Consider the following 20,105-nt stretch of genomic DNA (forward strand, 5'->3'; position numbering starts at 1 on the left):
TGGCAGGTCTCAGAAGTCACACATAAAGTCCGCTTTCCCTACCCACCCCGATGAGCACGTCTCAGAGTCGCAGCTGACCACGCCCCACCTGTGTGGGTGAAATCTGCAAAGAGGAGGGAGCAGTGGCCCAAGGACTGCCCGTGTGTGGCTTGTTAGTAGGAAGAAGAAACCCAGCTGTTTCTCACAATATCGCTGAAATTCCTTCAGCTTTTGGAGGCAACTCTGAGAGGCCTAAACAAATGGCACAGGCCAGCCAGTCCAGAGGCTCTAAGTGACCAGCCCTCCTGCGTTTGGGGGTCTCCACCAGCTAAGTGCCAGGTTTCCAAGTTGCTGCTGTGCTACAGGCGACTCTTGCTGCACATGCAAAGCTTATCCATGGGCTCGTCTATTAGAGTTATGAGCTGATGCCATGGTGACCCCACTGTGTTACCTGGAATGAAATAATCATTCACTTGGAATGATCTTCCTGTGTTTGGCCGAGCGCCGCTGGCCATCCCCACCCACCCGCTCCCATGCAGTCCCAAGACCAAACACGTTGGAGAGCCACTGATTTGGAATTCTGCCAGTTCTCTTCCCAAGAGTCTTGAAGATGAAAAGACAGACAAAAGCTGGTCAATTAAATTTTCTATGACTTTCATTTTTCTTTTCCAGAGTCCTCACCTTATGGTTTGATTATGGTCACTGGCCAGATGTAAATGAAGCCTTAGTGGAAGGGGTGAAAGCGATCCAGATTGACACTTGGTTACAGGTGAGGACACTTGGTTACAGGTGAGGATACTCGGTTACAGGTGAGGACACTTGGTTACAGGTGAGGGTACTCGGTTATAGGTGAGGCTGCTTGGTTACAGGTGATGACACTTGGTTACAGGTGAGGCTACTTGTTTATAGGTGAGGACAGTTGGTCATGGGTAAGGGTACTTGGTTACAGGAGAGGGTACGTGGTTACAGGTGAGGGTACTTGGTTACAGGTAGGGATACTTGGTTACAGGTGAGGTACTTGGTTACAGGCGGGGACACTTGGTTGCGGCGAGGACACTTGATTTACAGGGGAGGACACTTGGTTACAGGGGAGGACACTTGGTTACAGGTGAGGGTACTCGGTTATAGGGGAGGCTGCTTGGTTACAGGTGATGACACTTGGTCACAGGTGAGGCTACTTGTTTATAGGTGAGGACAGTTGGTCATGGGTAAGGGTACTTGGTTACAGGAGAGGGTACTTGGTTACAGGTGAGGACACTTGGTTGCAGGCAAGGACACTTGATTACAGGGGAGGACACTTGGTTGCAGGCGAGGACACTTGATTACAGGGGAGGACACTTGGTTACAGGGGAGGACACTTGGTTACAGGGGAGGACACTTGGTTACAGGGGAGGACACTTGGTTACAGATGGGGATGGGTCAGATCTTGCTCCTCGTCTGTCTCCTCTTAGAATCATACACTGTTGAGAGTAGCCAGGAAGCATGTGCTCTACAGTGGTGAGGAAGCAGGGATCGACCCCAAGGTCAAGACTCCATATTTTCTTCAGTTCCTTTTAGAGAACTGAAGAGAATGAACCATTTCCAAGCCCAACAGCGTCTACCAAACAAGTCGTAAGAGCTGTTTGTGGCTCAGAAGAATAACTGGAGTTGTATCCACATCTCATGCTGCACACTGTGTCTTTCTGAATATCAGGTTATACCTCAGCTCATTGCGAGAATTGATACACCGAGGCCCTTGGTGGGACGTCTCATTCACCAGCTTCTCACAGACATTGGTCGGTACCACCCCCAGGTACGTGGAGACCCGGGGCAGTTTCTCATCTAACTGCTGACCTTCTGATTTGGTGTCAGCCTTTCCTAAAGCTGCTCTAGAGATGCGAGTGCAACCGGGAGCTAAGCGTCCTGTCCTGCCCCCGGGAGGGCCTGCCCAGCTGGCAGGCTCTGGGACCCAGGGGCCTTCCGGGGAGAAAAGAACCCCCACCAAAATCGTATCGCCGCTGCCTGGTAGACTCAGACGAGTGTCGGTATCATATTCTTGTCATCCTCCTTTCACACGAGTTTGCAAATGTTCCTTCTGTATTTGCTTCAGGCCCTCATCTACCCGCTGACGGTGGCTTCTAAGTCTACCACCACAGCCCGTCACAATGCGGCCAACAAGATTCTGAAGAACATGTGCGAGCACAGTAACACCTTGGTGCAACAGGCCATGATGGTGAGTCAGGGCCGGGGCGGATTTCACAGCCTCTGGTCACCGAGCAGAGGTCTTGAGTGAGATTGTCTTTCTTCCTCATGACAGGGCTGCGTCCTCCCTCTGGCTGCCAGAAAGAGTACCTTCTGTTTCTCCGAGACAGGCCTTCCTGAGCTTAGCTTATCCTTGGTGCTTCCCTCCTTCCCTTTCTGATCCAGGTGAGTGAGGAGCTGATCCGAGTGGCCATTCTCTGGCATGAGATGTGGCACGAAGGCCTGGAAGAGGCATCTCGCTTGTACTTTGGGGAGAGGAACGTGAAAGGCATGTTCGAGGTGCTGGAGCCCCTGCATGCTATGATGGAGCGGGGACCCCAGACTCTGAAGGAAACATCCTTTAACCAGGTATGGGATGAAAAAGCGTCAGCTGACGGGACTCCAGAGCCTTTTGCAGACGCCTTTCCCTCTAACCTCTTTACTGACTTGAAGAAAATGTATTCTGATGGAGGGAGGTCATAGGGTACAAAACACCAGAAATTTATTTGTCACTAAGTTACAAGAACCCTCCCGAAACTTTAATTGGAAAACTATGGGATTCCTCACGAGGCCATCTCGTCTCTCTTCCAAACTTCCTTTACCTGAGAAGCCATCCTGAGGTGGGGACTTTGGGGCTGGAATACTGCCAGGCTTCCCTGCTGAGCGATCCAGGCCAGTGCCTTCTGGCCGGGGTGCGCTTCCGAGGAGTTCTGCTGTCTGCTTGGTGACTCAGCCTTGTGGCTCCGTCAACGCAAATGACAACTGGCAAATTTCCCCTCCATTCCAATCTCTCAGGCGTATGGTCGAGATTTAATGGAGGCCCAAGAGTGGTGCAGGAAGTACATGAAATCAGGGAATGTCAAGGACCTCACCCAAGCCTGGGACCTCTATTACCACGTGTTCAGACGAATCTCAAAGCAGCTGCCTCAGGTAGGACGTTGAGGCTCCGGCAGGGTTAACGGTCATTATAGTCCTTTCTGTTTCATTGTCTGTGAACATTCTAACGCTAACCCCCCAGCACCTGGTTCCACTTCTACCTGCAGACTGCGGGACAAGCCATCGCTATTAGCAACCCATTGAAAAATACTGAAATGGCATTTAAATTCCTCCTTGAGGCAGAAAACTAAACCCTGTGGTAATTATTCACAGCTCACATCCTTAGAGCTGCAGTACGTGTCCCCAAAACTTCTGATGTGCCGGGACCTGGAATTGGCTGTGCCGGGAACATACGACCCCAACCAGCCGATCATTCGCATTCAGTCCATTGCACCATCTCTACAAGTCATCACGTCCAAGCAGAGGCCCCGGAAGTTGACGCTTATGGGTAAGGACCATCGTGTGGACCCGAGACTCGGGTAAGGACCCAAGTCTCCCTCCCACCCTGGCAGACCCCTCTCCTCTCCTGAAACGACTGCTTGCTGTCCACACGACTAATCTTTCTTCTGTTTATTGAGAGCCGAGTAGGGAAGTGGGTTTCTCCTTACTGCCTCCTCCCTGGGACCCCTCCTTGATTCATACAGCTGTGCTTACTTAAGTGAAGCAGAACACTCTCCCCCCCGCCCCCTCCCCAGAAGAGGTGGAAGGGAGCTGTGAAGGACTGCATGTGGAGGATGGGTGGGTGGGCAGCTGTCGGGGAGCTGATGAGGCAAGGAGGAGGCCCCGGATGCAAGCACGGCACGTGACAGGCCACGTCGAAGGAAGGGCACCGGGCTTGAGTGTCCTTGTTTACTCTCACGTTCTCTCTTTGTGGGAAGTGCTGTGTAAAGTGAACAGACTGAAGTAGAAATCAGTTCAAACAGTGAGGTTTGTTACCTAGGGGGTGTGGTTTCGGGAGGCCTGAGTGCTCCGCTGGCACTCTCAGCTCTCTTGCCTTTAACAGTGCTCGTGTGTTTTAAACAGTGATTATTCACCGGCAGCAGCAAATGGTGGTCCACGGGTTACTGTCTCTCCATGGGCTGGCCTTTTCTAATACTAAAACACGTGTTGGTCAGCTTTCAGCAGCGTCTAATTAAAGAGACTTGACCGAAGGACTGTTTTCGGAGGTGTGGCTGAGTAGAGAGCCGGTAGTGTGGAGTTAGTACTCACCCCCAGCCTCCAGCCTGAAGAGGGCACAGAGCCCGGCAAGGGCTGGAACCTGGAAAGAGAGGCCGTCCCCTAGAAGCCGTGGCTCAGACAGCGGGAGGGAGCTAGTTCCAGAATCGTAGCCTGGCCAGTTGTCAGGGGCAAGTACCCTGACTCTCCCTCTCCCCGCCCTCTGACCTCCTGCCACTGCCCCCATTGGCCAAGCACACAGGGGAGCCCAGGGGATGTGGTCTCTAGGGGTCAGGCTTCTCGGGTCAGAGCAGGACAGAGAAGGACAGAAAGTGGGTTGGGGAGGGGACATGTAGAGTGACCATCTTTGTGCAGACTTGTTCCTGGCCCTCGAAGACAGAGTTTTTAAAAAATTTTATGTATGTTGATTTGAACAACATCTCATTGGGGAGACCATTAACAGGAGGGCCATTCTTTTTTTTTTTTTTTTTTTTTTGTGGTGTGCGGGCCTCCCTCTGCTGTGGCCTCTCCCGTTGCGGGGCACAGGCTCCGGACGCGCAGGCCCAGCGGCCATGGTTCACGGGCCCGGCCGCTCCGCGGCACGTGGGATCCTCCCGGACCGGGGCACGGACCCGCGTCCCCTGCATCGGCAGGCGGACGCGCAACCACCGCGCCACCAGGGAAGCCCAGGAGGGCCATTCTTTTCATCCGTTCTAGGGAGTGTTTCTTCTGTTTGTAGGGACAGTATGACTGGGTGAGTTATGTGTCCACAGACTTGTGAATGCAGTGGTGGTCCACCAGCCAGTGGGATGGAGAGCCTCTGATCCTCGCTGACCGCTCCCCCCATTCTTTCCAGGCAGCAACGGGCACGAGTTTGTCTTCCTCCTGAAGGGCCATGAAGATCTGCGGCAGGACGAGCGAGTGATGCAGCTCTTCGGCCTGGTCAACACCCTTCTGGCCAATGACCCAACGTCTCTTCGGAAAAATCTCAGGTATGCAGGATGCCGTGAAAATGGCGCTGGTCTGGGAAGTCTTCTAGTTATGTCTTAACATCTCTCCAGCTAGTCAGGTACCTTTGCCAAATGAATAATTACATACCTGACAGGAAGTCATCAATAGCCAAGGCGTCAAAGAGAAAAACTCTCCAGGTTTTTTAGAGTACTCTCATGGGAAATGCCTTTGATAACCTCTAGAGGATTCAGCAAGGAACACTTTGTGGGCTTTAGACTGGAGATTCCACAAATTCAATGTGTTCTACCCTTACAGGATGACAGCCCTGCCACGTCCTTCCTGTCCTCAGTGTTCTCTTACTCCTCTTTCTGTTAAGAACATAGGTATTAAGTGGGGAGGTTATTTTAGGCTTAGAAATAATCACGGGATTGTTCCCCCAAAGGAGTGAGTTTGTTAGACAGCTTGGGAAGGCGGGTGGTGCCTTCACACCATCTGCCCCCTGACTCTGTGTGATGCTTTATCCTTCACAAAACATCCCTCATCACACACCCCACAATAGCCCTGTGCCGGCGGGTTCATTAAAGCCAGTTTGCGTGTGCCGTGAGTGGATCAAAGTTCTACTTCGTTTTCTGCTCAATGACCCTGCTTCCCCGTGGGTTTTAGCATCCAGAGATACGCTGTCATTCCCTTGTCAACCAATTCGGGCCTCATCGGCTGGGTCCCCCACTGTGACACGCTGCATGCCCTCATCCGGGACTACAGGGAGAAAAAGAAGATCCTTCTCAACATCGAGCATCGCATCATGCTGCGGGTATGTGCTGAGTCTGCCAGGCCCAACCCTTTAATGTCTCCGAGGCAAAACTCACCAGTCAGGGAATCTGTACAAAGCTGCTTTTCTCGTTCTCCTATACGTGTCCATCACTGAAAAATCTATTTGAGGGAATTAGCTGTTGACGAAGGATTAATGATGTGAGTCCTAAAGCAGATAACCTTCTGTGAGAAACAGAAGGACCCTAAAGCCCTTCTGGAAACCTAAGAAATTAGGTTTCCATCACCCTCCGTGAGACTGGACAGCATTATTTATCAGGCAACATGTATCTACTGAATGCTAATAGTGTATACAGAGCACTGACTGGCCGTATGGGGAGGTGACGCTTAGTAGGTGTGTGAGTGAGGAGAACGAGAATTGTTTGTTACCCAAAACCTTGAACCTTGCAGTGTTCTCGTTCATACCGGTAGGCTGGTACTGAGGCAAGGCCCGTTTTACCCTGACCCCCTGGCACTTCCTCTGGTCATTGGGTTAGAGTGGCCACTGCTTTTCCTTGTTTCCCTTCTCCTTTTGGCGGTGCGGGGGAAATCAGAACCCAGCCGTGCCTGGCCACAGAGCCTTGTTTCTTCCTGGGTGTGAGCTGCCTGTCTCAGGCCGCTCCCTCACAACCCTTGCGTCCCGGTGCAGATGGCTCCGGACTACGACCACCTGACTCTGATGCAGAAGGTTGAGGTGTTTGAGCACGCCGTCAACAACACGGCGGGCGACGACCTGGCCAAGCTGCTGTGGCTGAAGAGCCCCAGCTCCGAGGTACGGCACCCCTCCCCCACCCCACCCCACCCGTGCCGCTGCCCTTTGGTGCACCCCCTCCGGGCAGGAATGGTTTTCTCGTTTGTTCCTGTGCACCTGGTGGACGAGTCTCTGTAATGATTAGCTGTGGATGATGGGCAGTCTTTTAGAGCAGAAATTGAATGGGCGAGCCACGCAGTCTAGCAGTAGTTAGTGGTTTCAAGCTTCAACCATTGCTTTACAATAGGATTTTATTAAGGCTGTTAAATCTTTTTCATATGTATTATAAATTTCCTATTCATTTGGTTCTTCAATTTTGTTAACAGTATGTTTCTCGGTTTGAAATTTTTGTTTTGTTTTGATGTGCATTTTTAAATGTTAGGAGTTAATAGATTTTTAATCCTTTTCTTTAAAGTCTACCTTTGGCTTTATATTTAGAAAGTCTCCACCTCAAGATTACATATCTTTTCTTGTACTAATTATAAGATTTGTGATGTGATATGATACTGCTGTATGATAAATATAAAAGATGTTAAGAGAGTAAATTACATAAGTTCTTATCACAAGGGGAAAAAAAAGATTTGTGTTTACATTTAAATCCTTAACCCAAGTTGGAATTTAAAGTTAGGGCATAAATTTTATTTTTTTAAGATGATTAAGCAATATTTTAGTATTACCAAATCATCCATCCTTTCACCACTGTTTAAAAGAGTCAGTTTTTATTTTATACTAAATTCTTATATGCCTTTGGATTTCTTTCTAGAATTTCTATTTCATTGATCTTTCTGCCTGTTTCTCCTCAAGTATCCCACTGTTAATACAAGTCTCTTCTCATTGGCTATTTACATATAGTTTTTTTCCAGATAAATTTTGGGATCATTTTGTCAAGGTCCCCCAAAAACGTGCCAATGAATTTTTATTGAAATTACATTAAGTGTACTAAATAATCTGGGAGGACATTACATCTTTTCAATCTTAAGTGGATATCCTTAAATGGATATTTTCATTTACTCAAGTCTTTATATTTCTAAGCAAAGTTTAATTTATTTATTCATCTAAGTTCTGCACATTTCTAATTAAGTTGATTCTGAGCATAGTTTATCTCTGTAATTATGAATGTGATTTTGGTTCCCTTATACGTTCTAACCGGTTATTGATGGACTGTAAGCAAACAACTGATTGGGGTATAATTATGTTGAAACAAGTTAGCTTCCAGAGCCTTGGTTCATGTGTGCTCCTGTGTTCTAGGTGTGGTTTGATCGAAGAACCAATTACACCCGCTCTTTAGCGGTCATGTCCATGGTTGGGTATATTTTGGGCCTGGGCGATAGGTGAGTGAATTTGTTTCTTGAATGGCTTCATTTTGTAGCCATTGTAGTTTTCTTGAATGGCTTCATTTTGTTTTCCAGTGAGATTTATGACCATTTGGTAAATATTTGTATTTTGTACTTTAGGCACTTTTTGGGGCATCAACCTTAGTCCCCTATTTATTGTCCATGCCAACAGAACAACACATCAAACTAAAGAGAAGAAAAACCATAGTTCAAGGGTACTACTTTCTCCATAGGTTGGTTTAATGTATTAAAACCCATATTAAATCCAGTTGATTTTATTGATTCAATAAACATTTATCAATCACCACCATGCTAAGATAAATAATTCTATTTCCTTAATTGAAACCAACCAAAGTAGATCCTTCTGATATTCCTACATAATAAATTTCATCCTAGTGTACTGACTGAAAAAGTAGTTTAGGAATGTTCAGAAATTCAAAACAAAAAAAAAAAACAAAAAAAACTAGTATTCCGATGTCTACTGTTCTTCTCCTGAGATCATGTTTTGTGCAATTATTTGAGAGTGAAAAAAATTTTATCCCACAGAAATAATAAATTCCTGTTTTTAAAAAACTCAGAGGGACTTCCCTGGTGGTCCACTGGTTAAGACTCCGTGCTCCCAGTGCAGGGGGCACGGTTCAATCCGTGGTCAGGGAACTAAGATCCAAAAAAAAAAAAAAAAACTTAGTAAAATGCCTGTTGAATTGGCTCAGGGACATGAGACCCTGTGATAGGTGCCGAGTAGCGAAGATAGAGCCTTGTCACTCTGAGATGCCAGCACTGCCAGAAACCATTTATCCTGTGACCAAAGACCTTGGGAAAGCAAATTGTCTTGGTATCATGGGGCAGCTTGTGATTCACACAGATAAATTCTCATTTGAGCCCTAGGGCAGGGGTCGGCAAACTTTTTCTGTAAAGGGCCAGATAATAAATACTTTAGGCTTCGCTGGCCATACGATCTCCGTCACAACTACTCATCTCTGCTGCTGTAGCATAAAAAGCAGCCTGAAACAATATATAAACAAATGAGTGTGGCTGTGTTCCAGTAAAACCTTACTTACAAAAGTTGGAGGGGTGCTGCTAGATTTTGCCTGAGTGCTGTAGTTTGCCAGCCCCTGGCCTAGAGTCTCACAGACTTGGGGGTTTGTTCATCTGTGCTGCTCTCTTGACCTCCCCCGGTCTCTCTTCTGTTTCTCAAAGACACCCATCCAACCTGATGCTGGACCGGCTGAGCGGGAAGATCCTGCACATTGACTTTGGGGACTGCTTTGAGGTGAACACGCGTTCCAGAACACCATGTAACCTCACCTTCCCAGATGACCACTTTCCACCCCCCTCCAACCATTTAGGCAAACTTAAGCCCAAAATGCAGTATCCTCACCCCTGCCTCTCCTACCAAGGTGATAGAAAATCAGTCTAACAAATGAAATCCATGCTCTTTGATACTTGCCGTAATTGGACTTAGAAAAAGGGGGGTGGGGGGCACGGTTCACAACCCTCCTTGGTTTGTTTTTTTCTTTTCGGCTGCTCCGCGCGGCACGTGGGATCTTGGTTCGCCGACCAGGGAATCAAACCCACGCCCCCTGCGTTAGAAGCGCGGAGTCTTAACCACTGGACCACCGGGGAAGTCCACTTTAATTTTTTTTTTTTTTTTTTTTTTGATGTGAACCATTTTTAAAGTCTTTGTCGAATTTGTTACAACATTGCTTCTGGGTTTGTTTGTTTTTTTTTTTTTTTTATGTTTTGGTTTTTTGGCCGCAAAGCATGTGGGATTTAGTTCCCTACCAGGGATCAAACCCGTACCCCCTGCAATGGAAGGCGAAGGCTCAACCACTGTACCGCCAGGGGGGAAGGCGAAGTCTTAACCACTGGACCGCCAGGGAGGTCCCCACACACCCTCTTTAACTGGAGGAATCTCTTATCCTCGACATGGCCTGCTGGTCAAAGGCCTGGGCGTGGTGCACACTTGTCTTTTTCTTTTTTTCTCTCTCTTTCTCCCTCTCTCTTTCCTCTCTCTCTCTCTCCCCACCCTCCCTCTCCCCGTCTCCCCATTTCTCCCCCTCCCCCTCTCCCCCACCCTCTCTTTTTTATTTTTAGTTGTCTGTTCGATCCCAGTGACAAGACCCGTCACTAAACTCAAGCTGCTATCCTTTCTGTGCTCTAATTGAAGTCGGTGCTGGTGATGCAAAGGAAAGCCACCTGCCTGCCCCTGGCTTCAGCGGAGGAAAACTTGGTTTTTCCCTTTATTATCCTTAGGTTGCTATGACCAGAGAGAAATTCCCAGAGAAGATTCCGTTTAGACTAACAAGAATGTTGACCAATGCTATGGAGGTGAGTGGATATTGGTAACGAGCTGATCTGAAGTGGGACCGATACAGTTCCAACCCTCTCTGAGGACAGACGTCCTTCCTTGTTAGATCTCCAGTTCCCCAAATGCCCAGGTTATTCTGTAGTCGTTTCCTGGTATTTTCCATTGTGTTAGAAGTGATCGGTCTTTGAAAGTCTCACCAACCTTTACTCCAGACCTTGTTTCATATGAATCACAGTCCTGACCTGACCCTTGGCTCTGAAGACATTCCCAGCCTGGCCCATCGGTAATGGGCTAAGTCGTCTTCCTGAGTGGAGGTGACACGCCCCCTCGACTGCCTGCCTTTCGGTTGTGAGGCCTTCAGGGGCCAGCGTTGGTGACCTCTGTGGTGAATGGCTCTGGCCCGTCTGCAGGTCACGGGCCTGGATGGCAACTACAGAATCACGTGCCACACAGTGATGGAAGTGCTTCGGGAGCACAAGGACAGCGTCATGGCCGTGCTGGAAGCCTTCGTCTACGACCCCTTGCTGAACTGGAGGCTGATGGACAGTGAGTCTTAGCAAGTGCCTGGGAACTGGAGTCCGCACCCTCCCAAAGTGGGAGTATCTGACCCATCCCATTTCACGATCCTGTCCCCCTTCAAGCGCGGAGCCCAAGACACATTACTAGGCTACTGCGTTACATTTTCACAAAGCAGCTCTGGTGGCTGGAAATGAATTTCAAGTATTTTTATTAACTAAGACAGAAAACTCCAGTCATCAGTTCAGATACTAACTGAAACCTTTTTCAGGGTAAATTCAGTACTCTAATCATTTTTGTTCAGGTTTCATGTGGAGTGGCAGATGGAATTTTGACAGGAGATGCAAGCAGCTGTGGTGTCTCAGCAATATCTCAGTCTGTTCTTTTTTCCTACCTCCTTAGAAGGTGTTTACTAATAAGAGGCGTCTTTTCCACTGTGCTTGTCATACTTTCACCTTGTTGTTTGGTTTACATTGTCTGAATCCAGCTCAACCATATAAAGTGGCTCTCAGGATGGGCTACCTGCGCTAACAGCTACCCGTTTTCTCTGAGTAGTATGTCTTTGGTTCTGTCTTAGGGGTTATAGCTTTTGGGAAAATTATATTTTTATGATTATAAGAAAATATATCAATCAAGTTTTTTTCAAGTCAAAGTTTGAAGCACTTTTTAATTCTCCCTTTCTTTCTTTCCCTAGCAAATACCAAAGGCAACAAGCGATCACGAACGAGGACAGATTCCTACTCTGCTGGCCAGTCAGTAGGTGGGCGCATCCCCTGAAGGGCTGCAGATTCTGTCCTTTTCTGTCCATAGTGTTTCTAGAGGAGGGTGAGCTTTGTCACTGCCTTGAGGAAGCATGCCTTAAAGTAGGAAGCACCGAATGTGTGTTTCATTTAATGCCTCTCAGGAAGGAGTGGGTAGCTAAAAGCTCAGAAATTTTGATCAAACTATCCAATCTTAATCTATCTGTAAAAACATAATTAAAAGTATGTCTGAATATTAGCCTGTATTTAGCCTGCCCTTTAATGGTGCCTGGGTTGTGATAATTACTAGCTATAATACCTTAATCCTAAAGCTTTGTTAATAGCTCAGAAATAGGAAGGTGGAAGCAGCAGAAATGTACTCACACTGCTGCCTGAGGAGCTGGGAAACCACATGAAACATTGTTTCCAAGAATGTGGTCCACAGAACAGGGTTCCAGGAAGATAATGTCCTTCCAAGAGCCAGAACAGGGTCAGTGTATTAAATGCTCTGAGACCTCTCAAAGTAAAAATGTTTAACTTTGTTTACCCTTTGCCCTTTGCTCCCTACCCTCAGCCCAACCCTTTGACCCCCACATCTAACAACATCCTACACAGTCATCCTTTGGGAAGTACTGTCAGGGTGTATAACAGTAAAATATTCTCTACAAATACTTCTGGAACATTTGCAACTAGTTACTTAGCTAAGCCAAATAGCGTTTAGAGGTGCAAAAAGAGTGTGAGATACCGAGAATGCCCTGAAGAAGGACGCAATCCCATTATGGAACTGACCAGAGTACATATGAAATAATACAGAGAACAGTGCCCTGCACAGGTACCACATGATTTGGTTGGTAACAGAGGGATGGTGGGCCTTAGAAAGGAGGTACCACTCTGAACTGCAGTGGTTTAGGGAGATCTTGGGCTGGTGGAATTTCAGCTGAGCCTTACTGGATGGATGGAATCTGGATGTGTAGAGAGGAAGAGAGTGTTCTCGGCAGGAAATTGGGATCCTGGACTGGTATCATCTACGAATAGCTTGGACGCTACACTGGATACCATAAATACCTGAATCACCCACGGTGTCTGGGTGACTGGCCTCTCCCCAATTACGTGATACTGGTTTAACTCTCAGGGTCCACCTCCTTGATACATTATTGCAGAGGGGAATTAGGACAGCCTGTTCTGCTGGCACCAGGTGCTGGTGGACCTGGTTGTTTTTATGTGGCTTAAAAGTTAAGTTCCAGGGACTTCCCTGGTGGCGCAGTGGTGAAGAATCCGCCTGCCAATGCAGGGGACACGGATTCGAGCCCTGGTCCGGGAAGATCCCACATGGCGCGGAGCGGCTGGGCCCGTGCGCCACAACTACTGAGCCTGCGCTCTAGAGCCCGTGAGCCACAACTGCTGAGCCCGTGTGCCCCAACTACTGAAGCCCGCGCACCTAGAGCCCGTGCTTCTCAACAAGAGAAGCCACCGCAGTGAGAAGCCCGCGCACCGCAACAAAGAGTAGCCCCCGCTCGCCGCAACTAGAGAAAGCCCACGTGCAGGAATGAAGACCCAACGCAGCCATAAATAAATAAATAATTTTTTTTAATGACGTTCCAGGGACTCATTAATAAAAGTATTATTATTACTAGCTTCAGTTTGAAGGCCTGTGATGTCCAAGGACAATGTGTAAATAACTTCATAGTTCTGATTCTAGACTGCTCTCCTGAAGGCCACAATCATTGGAGGGTGACCCTAAAGCTTGTGGACTTTTTCTCCCCAGAATGGATGTATAAATTCCTCCAAGGAATAACATTTCAGTCATGTGTGTGACCCACTGAAAGCTAGTTTTCTTTATGTTATTACCAGTTTTTGTCCAGCCACATTTTGTTACCGGATCTTTGACTTGTGATCCTATTCTGTATGTCAGAACATTTTATTAATGCTGTATGTTTGCAAATTCATGCTTTGCAGATTTTAAAACTTTTTTTTTTTTTTTGGCTGCGCCATGCAGCTTGTGGGATCTCAGGTCCCTGACCAGGGACTGAACCCAGGCCACAGCAGTGGAGGCGCCGAATCCTAAACACTAGACCACCCAGGAACTCACTAAAAACTTTTAAATACATAAAGAGTAACATAACACTTCCTCTCTCCTTTCCCCTCTGAGATAGGTAGGGCAGGTGTTAAAGGGAATATAGTACATGAAGAATTAGAGCTGATACCTTGAAACAGTGGCTTCTTGGTGTTTGAATTTTCTGCTAACTCATTTTTTTCCTCCTAGAAATTTTGGATGGTGTGGAACTTGGGGAACCAGCCCATAAGAAAACGGGGACTACAGTGCCAGAATCTATTCATTCTTTCAGTAAGTCCAACCTCTGAGGAATTGCACCAGTGACTAGCTCATTAAGAGCAGCTGTGTGCACCATGATGCGGGTCAGTAAGAGGAAGCAACAAAACTGCCTTTGAGCAGAAAAGGCCCTGTGAATTTCTCATTATATTCTGAGGACAAAGATAGACAAAGAAGAAGAATTACTCAACATTTACAGAGTGAATATTTGAGAAAAACAGGGGCATCCATTGAACCTGTCGTGATGAGCCAATCTTACTGTTATTTCTACTTTTTGTGTATTCCAGTTGGAGACGGTTTGGTAAAACCAGAGGCCCTAAATAAGAAAGCTATTCAAATTATTAACCGAGTTCGAGATAAGCTCACTGGTGAGTGGGTGTATGTGTTTACTTGAAAGGGACTTAAAATCTCCTTTAGTGGGTGGTTGGCCCAGTTTCCGGTGGTGTTGGTGCCTAAACTTGGACCCTGTGCTGCTAACTGGAGCGTCTCTGAGGCCAGCAGTTAAGGACCCTCTCTGATTCTCTAATGACCAATAAACTTTCTTTAGGTAAGGTTGTTAACCTTGTTTTAACAGCGAAGTTTAACAGTAAAGTTCTGTTGGGTCCAGAGTCAGCCAAATTCAGGAAAAACTTTTTTCATGATCATGGCTTGATATTAGAGCAAATCTGACCACTTGATTCACTGCCCATCTGTGCTCAGGTAGCTGTTATGGAGTGGAGAGCATGGAAGGGGAGAAACACATACTTTTGAACAGGAGACCTGTCACATTAATCAGATGGTGTGACTTGGGGGTGGGAGGCGGGGAGGCCAAAGACCCCTCAGAAGGCGGTGAGGATGAACTGAGACGTGGGGGGCCCAGCACTGAGCATAGGGCCTGGCACATAAGCTTTGTCGTCAAGGCACTCTGGTTTATTGAGCACCCACAAGTGCTAGATGCTGAAGAAACGGTGTTGGTAAAAACAGGCAGCCTCCCTGCCTTCGTGGGGCGTAGAATCTAAAGAGGAATACTGTTGTGAGTGAAAGCGAGACTGGGGCTGTGATGCCAGTAACAGGGAGTTTAAGTTCAGGAGTTCAGGAAAGCTTTCCTCAGCAAACTACCCAGGAGCTTAAAATCTGAAAGAGGAGTTGATGAGGGCAGATTGTTCCAGGTAAAGGAAACAGCATGTGCAAAGGCCCTCGGGTAGGAGGGAGTATAGCAAGAAAAAAGGTCCGAAAGCCTGCCAGCCTTAACTGCCCCAGAGAAAGGTGGGAGGAGCACAGTGCAAAATGTTTTGACTCTGGGTAGGCCAGGGCCAGGTCATACAGGACCTTGTATTTTCATCCTATGTCTTCTGGGCAGTGGGAAACCACTGAAAGGTTTTAAGGGGTTGGGGGGCCTGGGCAGGTTTGCACTGTGAAATCCTGCCTGCTCTGGCTACGCGTGGAGCAGGGGCTAAGGGAAGGCAGCAGTTGCCGCACTCATGCAGGCTGGACAGTTGATTAGAAAGGGGTGGCAGCGGAGGTGGATTCAAGAGCCGTTCAGAAGGTAAAAGCCGAAGGATGGATGATGGGGCGTGAGGGGTGGGGCGGGATCGAGTGTGGCTCCAAGTCTCTGGTGACCTTCTGAGAGCTGTGATGAGCCTGAGAGCCGGACTCAAGCAATTGAAGGGACTGTGAAGCGAGAGAGAGAAGCGAGGGAACGGAGACAAGTTTGGAAACTCGAGAAGTTTGGCTGTGCAGGGAGGAGAGAGGATGAAGCTGGAGAAGGAGCAGTTGGAGAGGCTTTTTTTTCTTCCTTCAGTAGGAGAGGAACGTGTTTACAAAAAAAGTGAGAACGTGAGGGGGAGCGTTTGCAGATATGAGTGAGAGGCAGGAGAGTCGATGTAAGGCTCCTAAGAAAGCAGCAGGCGGTGGAGCAACGTGCAGGTGATCTCAGCCTTAAATGGGAGGAGGGACAGCTCTGTGGGGTAACAGGAAGGAAGGAGAGGAAGCCAGCACCTTGAGCACTGCCCGACACACTGTGCATTTAGCGAGCCCATCAAATCGTAGAGGGGGAGATGAGGGCACCGATGAGGGTGAGGAGCCAGAGGAGAGGTTGGGACGTTCACGGAGAGCAGAGGACTCGGAGTGGCCCTCGCGGAGACGGGAAGGCACGTTGCCAGAGAAGCAGCGCAAGCCGGCCAGGCAGCGCTGAGTGCCTGAGTGAGGTGGGAGAGTATGAATGTGTGATGAGAGGCGGCCCTGCGGGAGGAAAGACTCGAAGGGGAGGCTAGAAGGATGGAAAAGAAGCGGGTTCCTCGGCCACTTGCCCAACTCAGGGATGATGACGGACTAGAAGGAGTCTTCGTAAGCCCATCGCCAGATCCTCGCCACGCCTGAACTCGGCCGGCCGTAGCACTCTACCCTCCAGAGCCGAGTATGTATTAAGAGGAGACTGGTGTTTATCCGAGTCACGTGGAGGAGAATTTAAAACCCAACCACTGTATAGCCTTTATATTCATGTATGAGGAGGAACGGATTTGGGCTGCAGGGACAGTTAAGCCAAACGGGGCAAGGAGGGATAACCGGGTGCAGACTGGATGCTTTTGTTTCTCATGTCCTAGGTCGGGACTTCTCTCACGATGAAACGTTGGATGTCCCAACACAAGTTGAGCTGCTCATCAAACAAGCAACATCCCATGAAAACCTCTGCCAGTGCTACATCGGCTGGTGAGTGGCCTGTCAAAGCACCTCCGTTCAGATAAGCAATCAGGACCCCACCCTGTGCCCCAAACCCAGAGTCACAGAAAAAGATTTGGAGGGGGGTGGGGGGCAGTATCCATAAAGGGAAATCGTGCTTCAAATCTCTGTTTAAAAAAGTTTGTATTCGCTGTGTGTGCTCATTGTTCCAAAAAGGAGAAAATGGAGAAATGCGGATGTGTATTTGGAAGGCAAACACCAAAATAAATTAAAATTACATTTTATATTGGTTTAGAAGAATAGGTGAGGCCCCCTTATTTGCGGTGGGGGGGTTCTTTTGGGATTTTTGCTGTCAATTCAGAGATACGGGAAGGGCAGGAAAAGAAGCCAAAGCAGAGACAGAGAGAAGGAGATTAAAAAGACAGATTGATCATCCAGGATTGTAACCTCAAGGACCACTCTGGGGTCTGCTTTGATTAATCGCCCGAGGCACGCTTGAAGGTAGAAACTTGAGAGAGAGGGTGGGGGGAGGCGTCCTTCTGGGACCACAGCAGGCGTCAGCCCTGGACTGGAAATGATGAGTGTGTCCTGCACAATTAGTTGTGAAAGATCTCAGGGAACGTCCCAGGGGTTGTCAGACCTTGCTCTTTCCATTTTCAATGTATCCACGTAAAGCTTTGAAGAAGCCCAAATTATTAAAATACTCCTTTTCTCTCTGTCTTCTTAGGTGTCCTTTCTGGTAACTGGAGGCCCAGACATGCCCACAGCATTTCTCTTGAGGCTTTTGTACTTTGGTATATGCTTCCACTAAACTGAAGCCATGGTCAGAAAGTTCAGCTCTGTTAAATATTTTGAAATGTAAATAAAAAGAACTACTGTATATTAAAAGTTGGTTTGAACCAACTTTCTAGCTGCTGTTGAAGAATATATTGTCAGAAACACAGGCTTGATTTGGTTCCCAGGACAGTAAACGCAGTGATACTACAGAAATCAAGCCATTGATTTTGGGGGACAGAAGATTTCATAACTTTAGAAATACGGGTTTTGACTTAACTCACAGAAGAACTCATAAGCGTTTGCTGACAGGAGAATGGCCTAGTCGATCCTCTCAACATGGACACAGCAGACTCAGCACAGTCATGAAGCCTCAGGTCCTGGAGGACACGGATTAGGGTTCTGAACTGTAAGGAAGCAGGAGAAGCTGACTTTGTCACCTTCGCCCATCTCATTACCTCACTGGTCCGTGGACGGCAGCAACAACCTTTGCAAGATGGGCCAAAATGGGTGGGAAAGGCCTGTCTTCTGCCTCACCTGTGACGCTGCACCTACACACTTCAAGACCGGAGCCACTCGGAGGGGCGTTTCTTCAGATCGCCGGGCCGCCGCGGCTGAGCAGATACACGGAGCGGATCACAGAGCAGGAGGCGGCCCACACTGGCCTCCCCCAGCATGGTTCTGGGGTGTTTTCAGTGAGGTCTGAACGCTCTGTGTTTGGAGCAAGGCCTTGGAATACAGGAAGGCTGTCATGGAGGTGCTGACACAGAGAGGGAAGGTCTAGTACATGCTGGGAATTAGGAGCAAAAGAAATAGTAAACTAAATGCACAAAATATAAAGTGTAGCCATGTCTAGACACCATGTTGTATCTGAATAATTTTTGTGCCAATAAATGACATCAGAATTTTAAAAACATGTGTATGAGTGGCTTTTTATTCCTACTTATTAGCTCATAAAGGAAGCAGTTACTCCTTCAACATTCATTAACACTGAGTACTGGGACCGTGCAGGACAAGGGTCTACGTGACGTGGTCTCCGTCCTCGGCTTGTTCACGGCCAGAAGAGGTGGAGCCGGCATCTCAGGAGCGGACTGATAAAGCCACCGGGCTGCGTGGTGAGGAGAGCCACGTGCAGGGCGCTAGCCTTGGGTGGGGTCACTGATTCCACTGGGCGAACCAGGAAAGCCTCGCAGAAAGGGGGGACACTTGCCAAGGGTCTTAAAGGAGGAGTGGGAGTTTGTCAGATGAAGCAAGTGAGGACGCTCTCAGCAGAAAAGAAGTATGAAAGCACAATATCGTGCAGGAATGGCAAGTGTTAACTTGAACCGTATCAGATTGTAGATATTCTGCCATTTTTATGTGTGAAACAGCAGTTTCACACACTTGGACCTCATGGTTCAGCATGTCTGGCTCAGTGGTCAGCGGGAAATAAAAGGAACAATAGGAAGAAGAATAACAGGAACTAAAAGGAGGCTAGAAAGTAGAACCAGGCCAGACTGGCCTGCCTCACAGTTCAGCGGCAAGGAGTTTGAGCCTGATGCCGTGGACAACAGGGAGGGAACCACGTGAAGTTTTAAAACAGAGAAATAGAACCTGAGTAGTGTTTTTAAGAGAAACTGGTATCAAATAGGTGGAAAGAAAATTAAAAGCTGTAAGGCCTAGTAAAACTGTTGGAATAATGGAGAGGAGGGAACTTGAATATGGAACTGGCAAGTACTAGATACAGATTCCTCTGAAGAGAAAGCATGCCTACAGAGTTCTTCCAAAGGATATTGTTTTCAGTTGTTGAACTAAATTTCTTGTTCTGAACTCCTGTGGGCCATAGCTACCCAGTAAGAAATGCTGAATCATAAAAGCTATTTAAGGAACTTGTAAAATGGACCTAGAGATTATCATACTAAGTGAAGTAAGTCAGAAAGAGACAAATATCATATGATATTACTTACATGTGGAATCTAAAGTACAACACAGGGACTTCCCTGGTGGTCCAGTGGGTAAGACTCCAAGCTCCCAATGCAGGGGGCCCGGGTTCCATCCCTGGTCGGGGAACTAGATCCCGCATGCGTGCCGCAACTGAGTCCGCACGCCGCAACGGAGATCCCAAGTGCCACAACTAAGACCCGGCACGGCCAAAAATAAATAAATAAATATTTTTAAAATAAAATAAAATACAACACAAACGAACATATCTACAGAACTGACACAGACTCACAGACTCACTCTGTTCATAGAGAAAAGACTTGTTTGCCAAGGCGGAGGAGAGGTGGGAGAGGGAAGGATTGGGAGTTTGGGATTAACAGATGCAAACTATTATATATAGAATGGATAAACAACAAGGTCCTACTGTGTAGCATGGGGAACTATATTCCATAACCTGTGATAAACCATCATGGAAAAGAATATTAAAAAGAATATATGTATAACTAAATCACTGCTGTACAGCAGAAATTAACACATTGTAAATCAACTCTACTTCAATAAAAATTTTTTAAAAAATTTGTAATAGTGGGAGCAAGAGAATTATAAGGCCAGGAACCATATCTTGTGGGAATTCACATCCCCCAAATCTGCCAGAAGATCAGGCCTACAGTAGTGCTCCATAAACATTTGTTGGAGGACTCCTCTATGAAAAACAAAGATGGAATTCCCTGGTGGGTCCAGTGGTTAGGGCTCCACCCTTCCACTGCAGGGGGCACGGGTTCAA

At 47.6% G+C, this 20,105-nt stretch overlaps 1 protein-coding gene across 2 annotated transcripts in view; it reads left to right on the forward strand.

The window, feature by feature from the left end:
- Positions 1-18,298, forward strand: part of MTOR (mechanistic target of rapamycin kinase) — a 126,279-nt gene extending 107,981 nt beyond the window's left edge. For both annotated transcript variants that reach the window (XM_024125589.3, XM_055083778.1), the window contains 18 exons: positions 652-748; positions 1,673-1,771; positions 2,069-2,191; positions 2,386-2,568; positions 2,995-3,129; positions 3,349-3,523; positions 5,087-5,222; positions 5,845-5,992; positions 6,638-6,760; positions 7,988-8,070; positions 9,274-9,346; positions 10,330-10,404; positions 10,795-10,930; positions 11,595-11,660; positions 13,904-13,984; positions 14,257-14,337; positions 16,552-16,657; positions 17,355-18,298. In XM_024125589.3, the coding sequence (XP_023981357.1) occupies positions 652-748; positions 1,673-1,771; positions 2,069-2,191; positions 2,386-2,568; positions 2,995-3,129; positions 3,349-3,523; positions 5,087-5,222; positions 5,845-5,992; positions 6,638-6,760; positions 7,988-8,070; positions 9,274-9,346; positions 10,330-10,404; positions 10,795-10,930; positions 11,595-11,660; positions 13,904-13,984; positions 14,257-14,337; positions 16,552-16,657; positions 17,355-17,370 (1,936 nt within the window). In that variant the 3' untranslated portion in view covers positions 17,371-18,298. The remainder of the gene's footprint in view (positions 1-651; positions 749-1,672; positions 1,772-2,068; positions 2,192-2,385; positions 2,569-2,994; positions 3,130-3,348; positions 3,524-5,086; positions 5,223-5,844; positions 5,993-6,637; positions 6,761-7,987; positions 8,071-9,273; positions 9,347-10,329; positions 10,405-10,794; positions 10,931-11,594; positions 11,661-13,903; positions 13,985-14,256; positions 14,338-16,551; positions 16,658-17,354) is intronic.
- Positions 18,299-20,105: the final 1,807 nt, after the last annotated feature.

The sequence above is a fragment of the Physeter macrocephalus genome, chromosome 3 (assembly GCF_002837175.3).
Source record: "Physeter macrocephalus isolate SW-GA chromosome 3, ASM283717v5, whole genome shotgun sequence".
Classification (NCBI taxonomy): Eukaryota; Metazoa; Chordata; class Mammalia; order Artiodactyla; family Physeteridae; genus Physeter; species Physeter macrocephalus.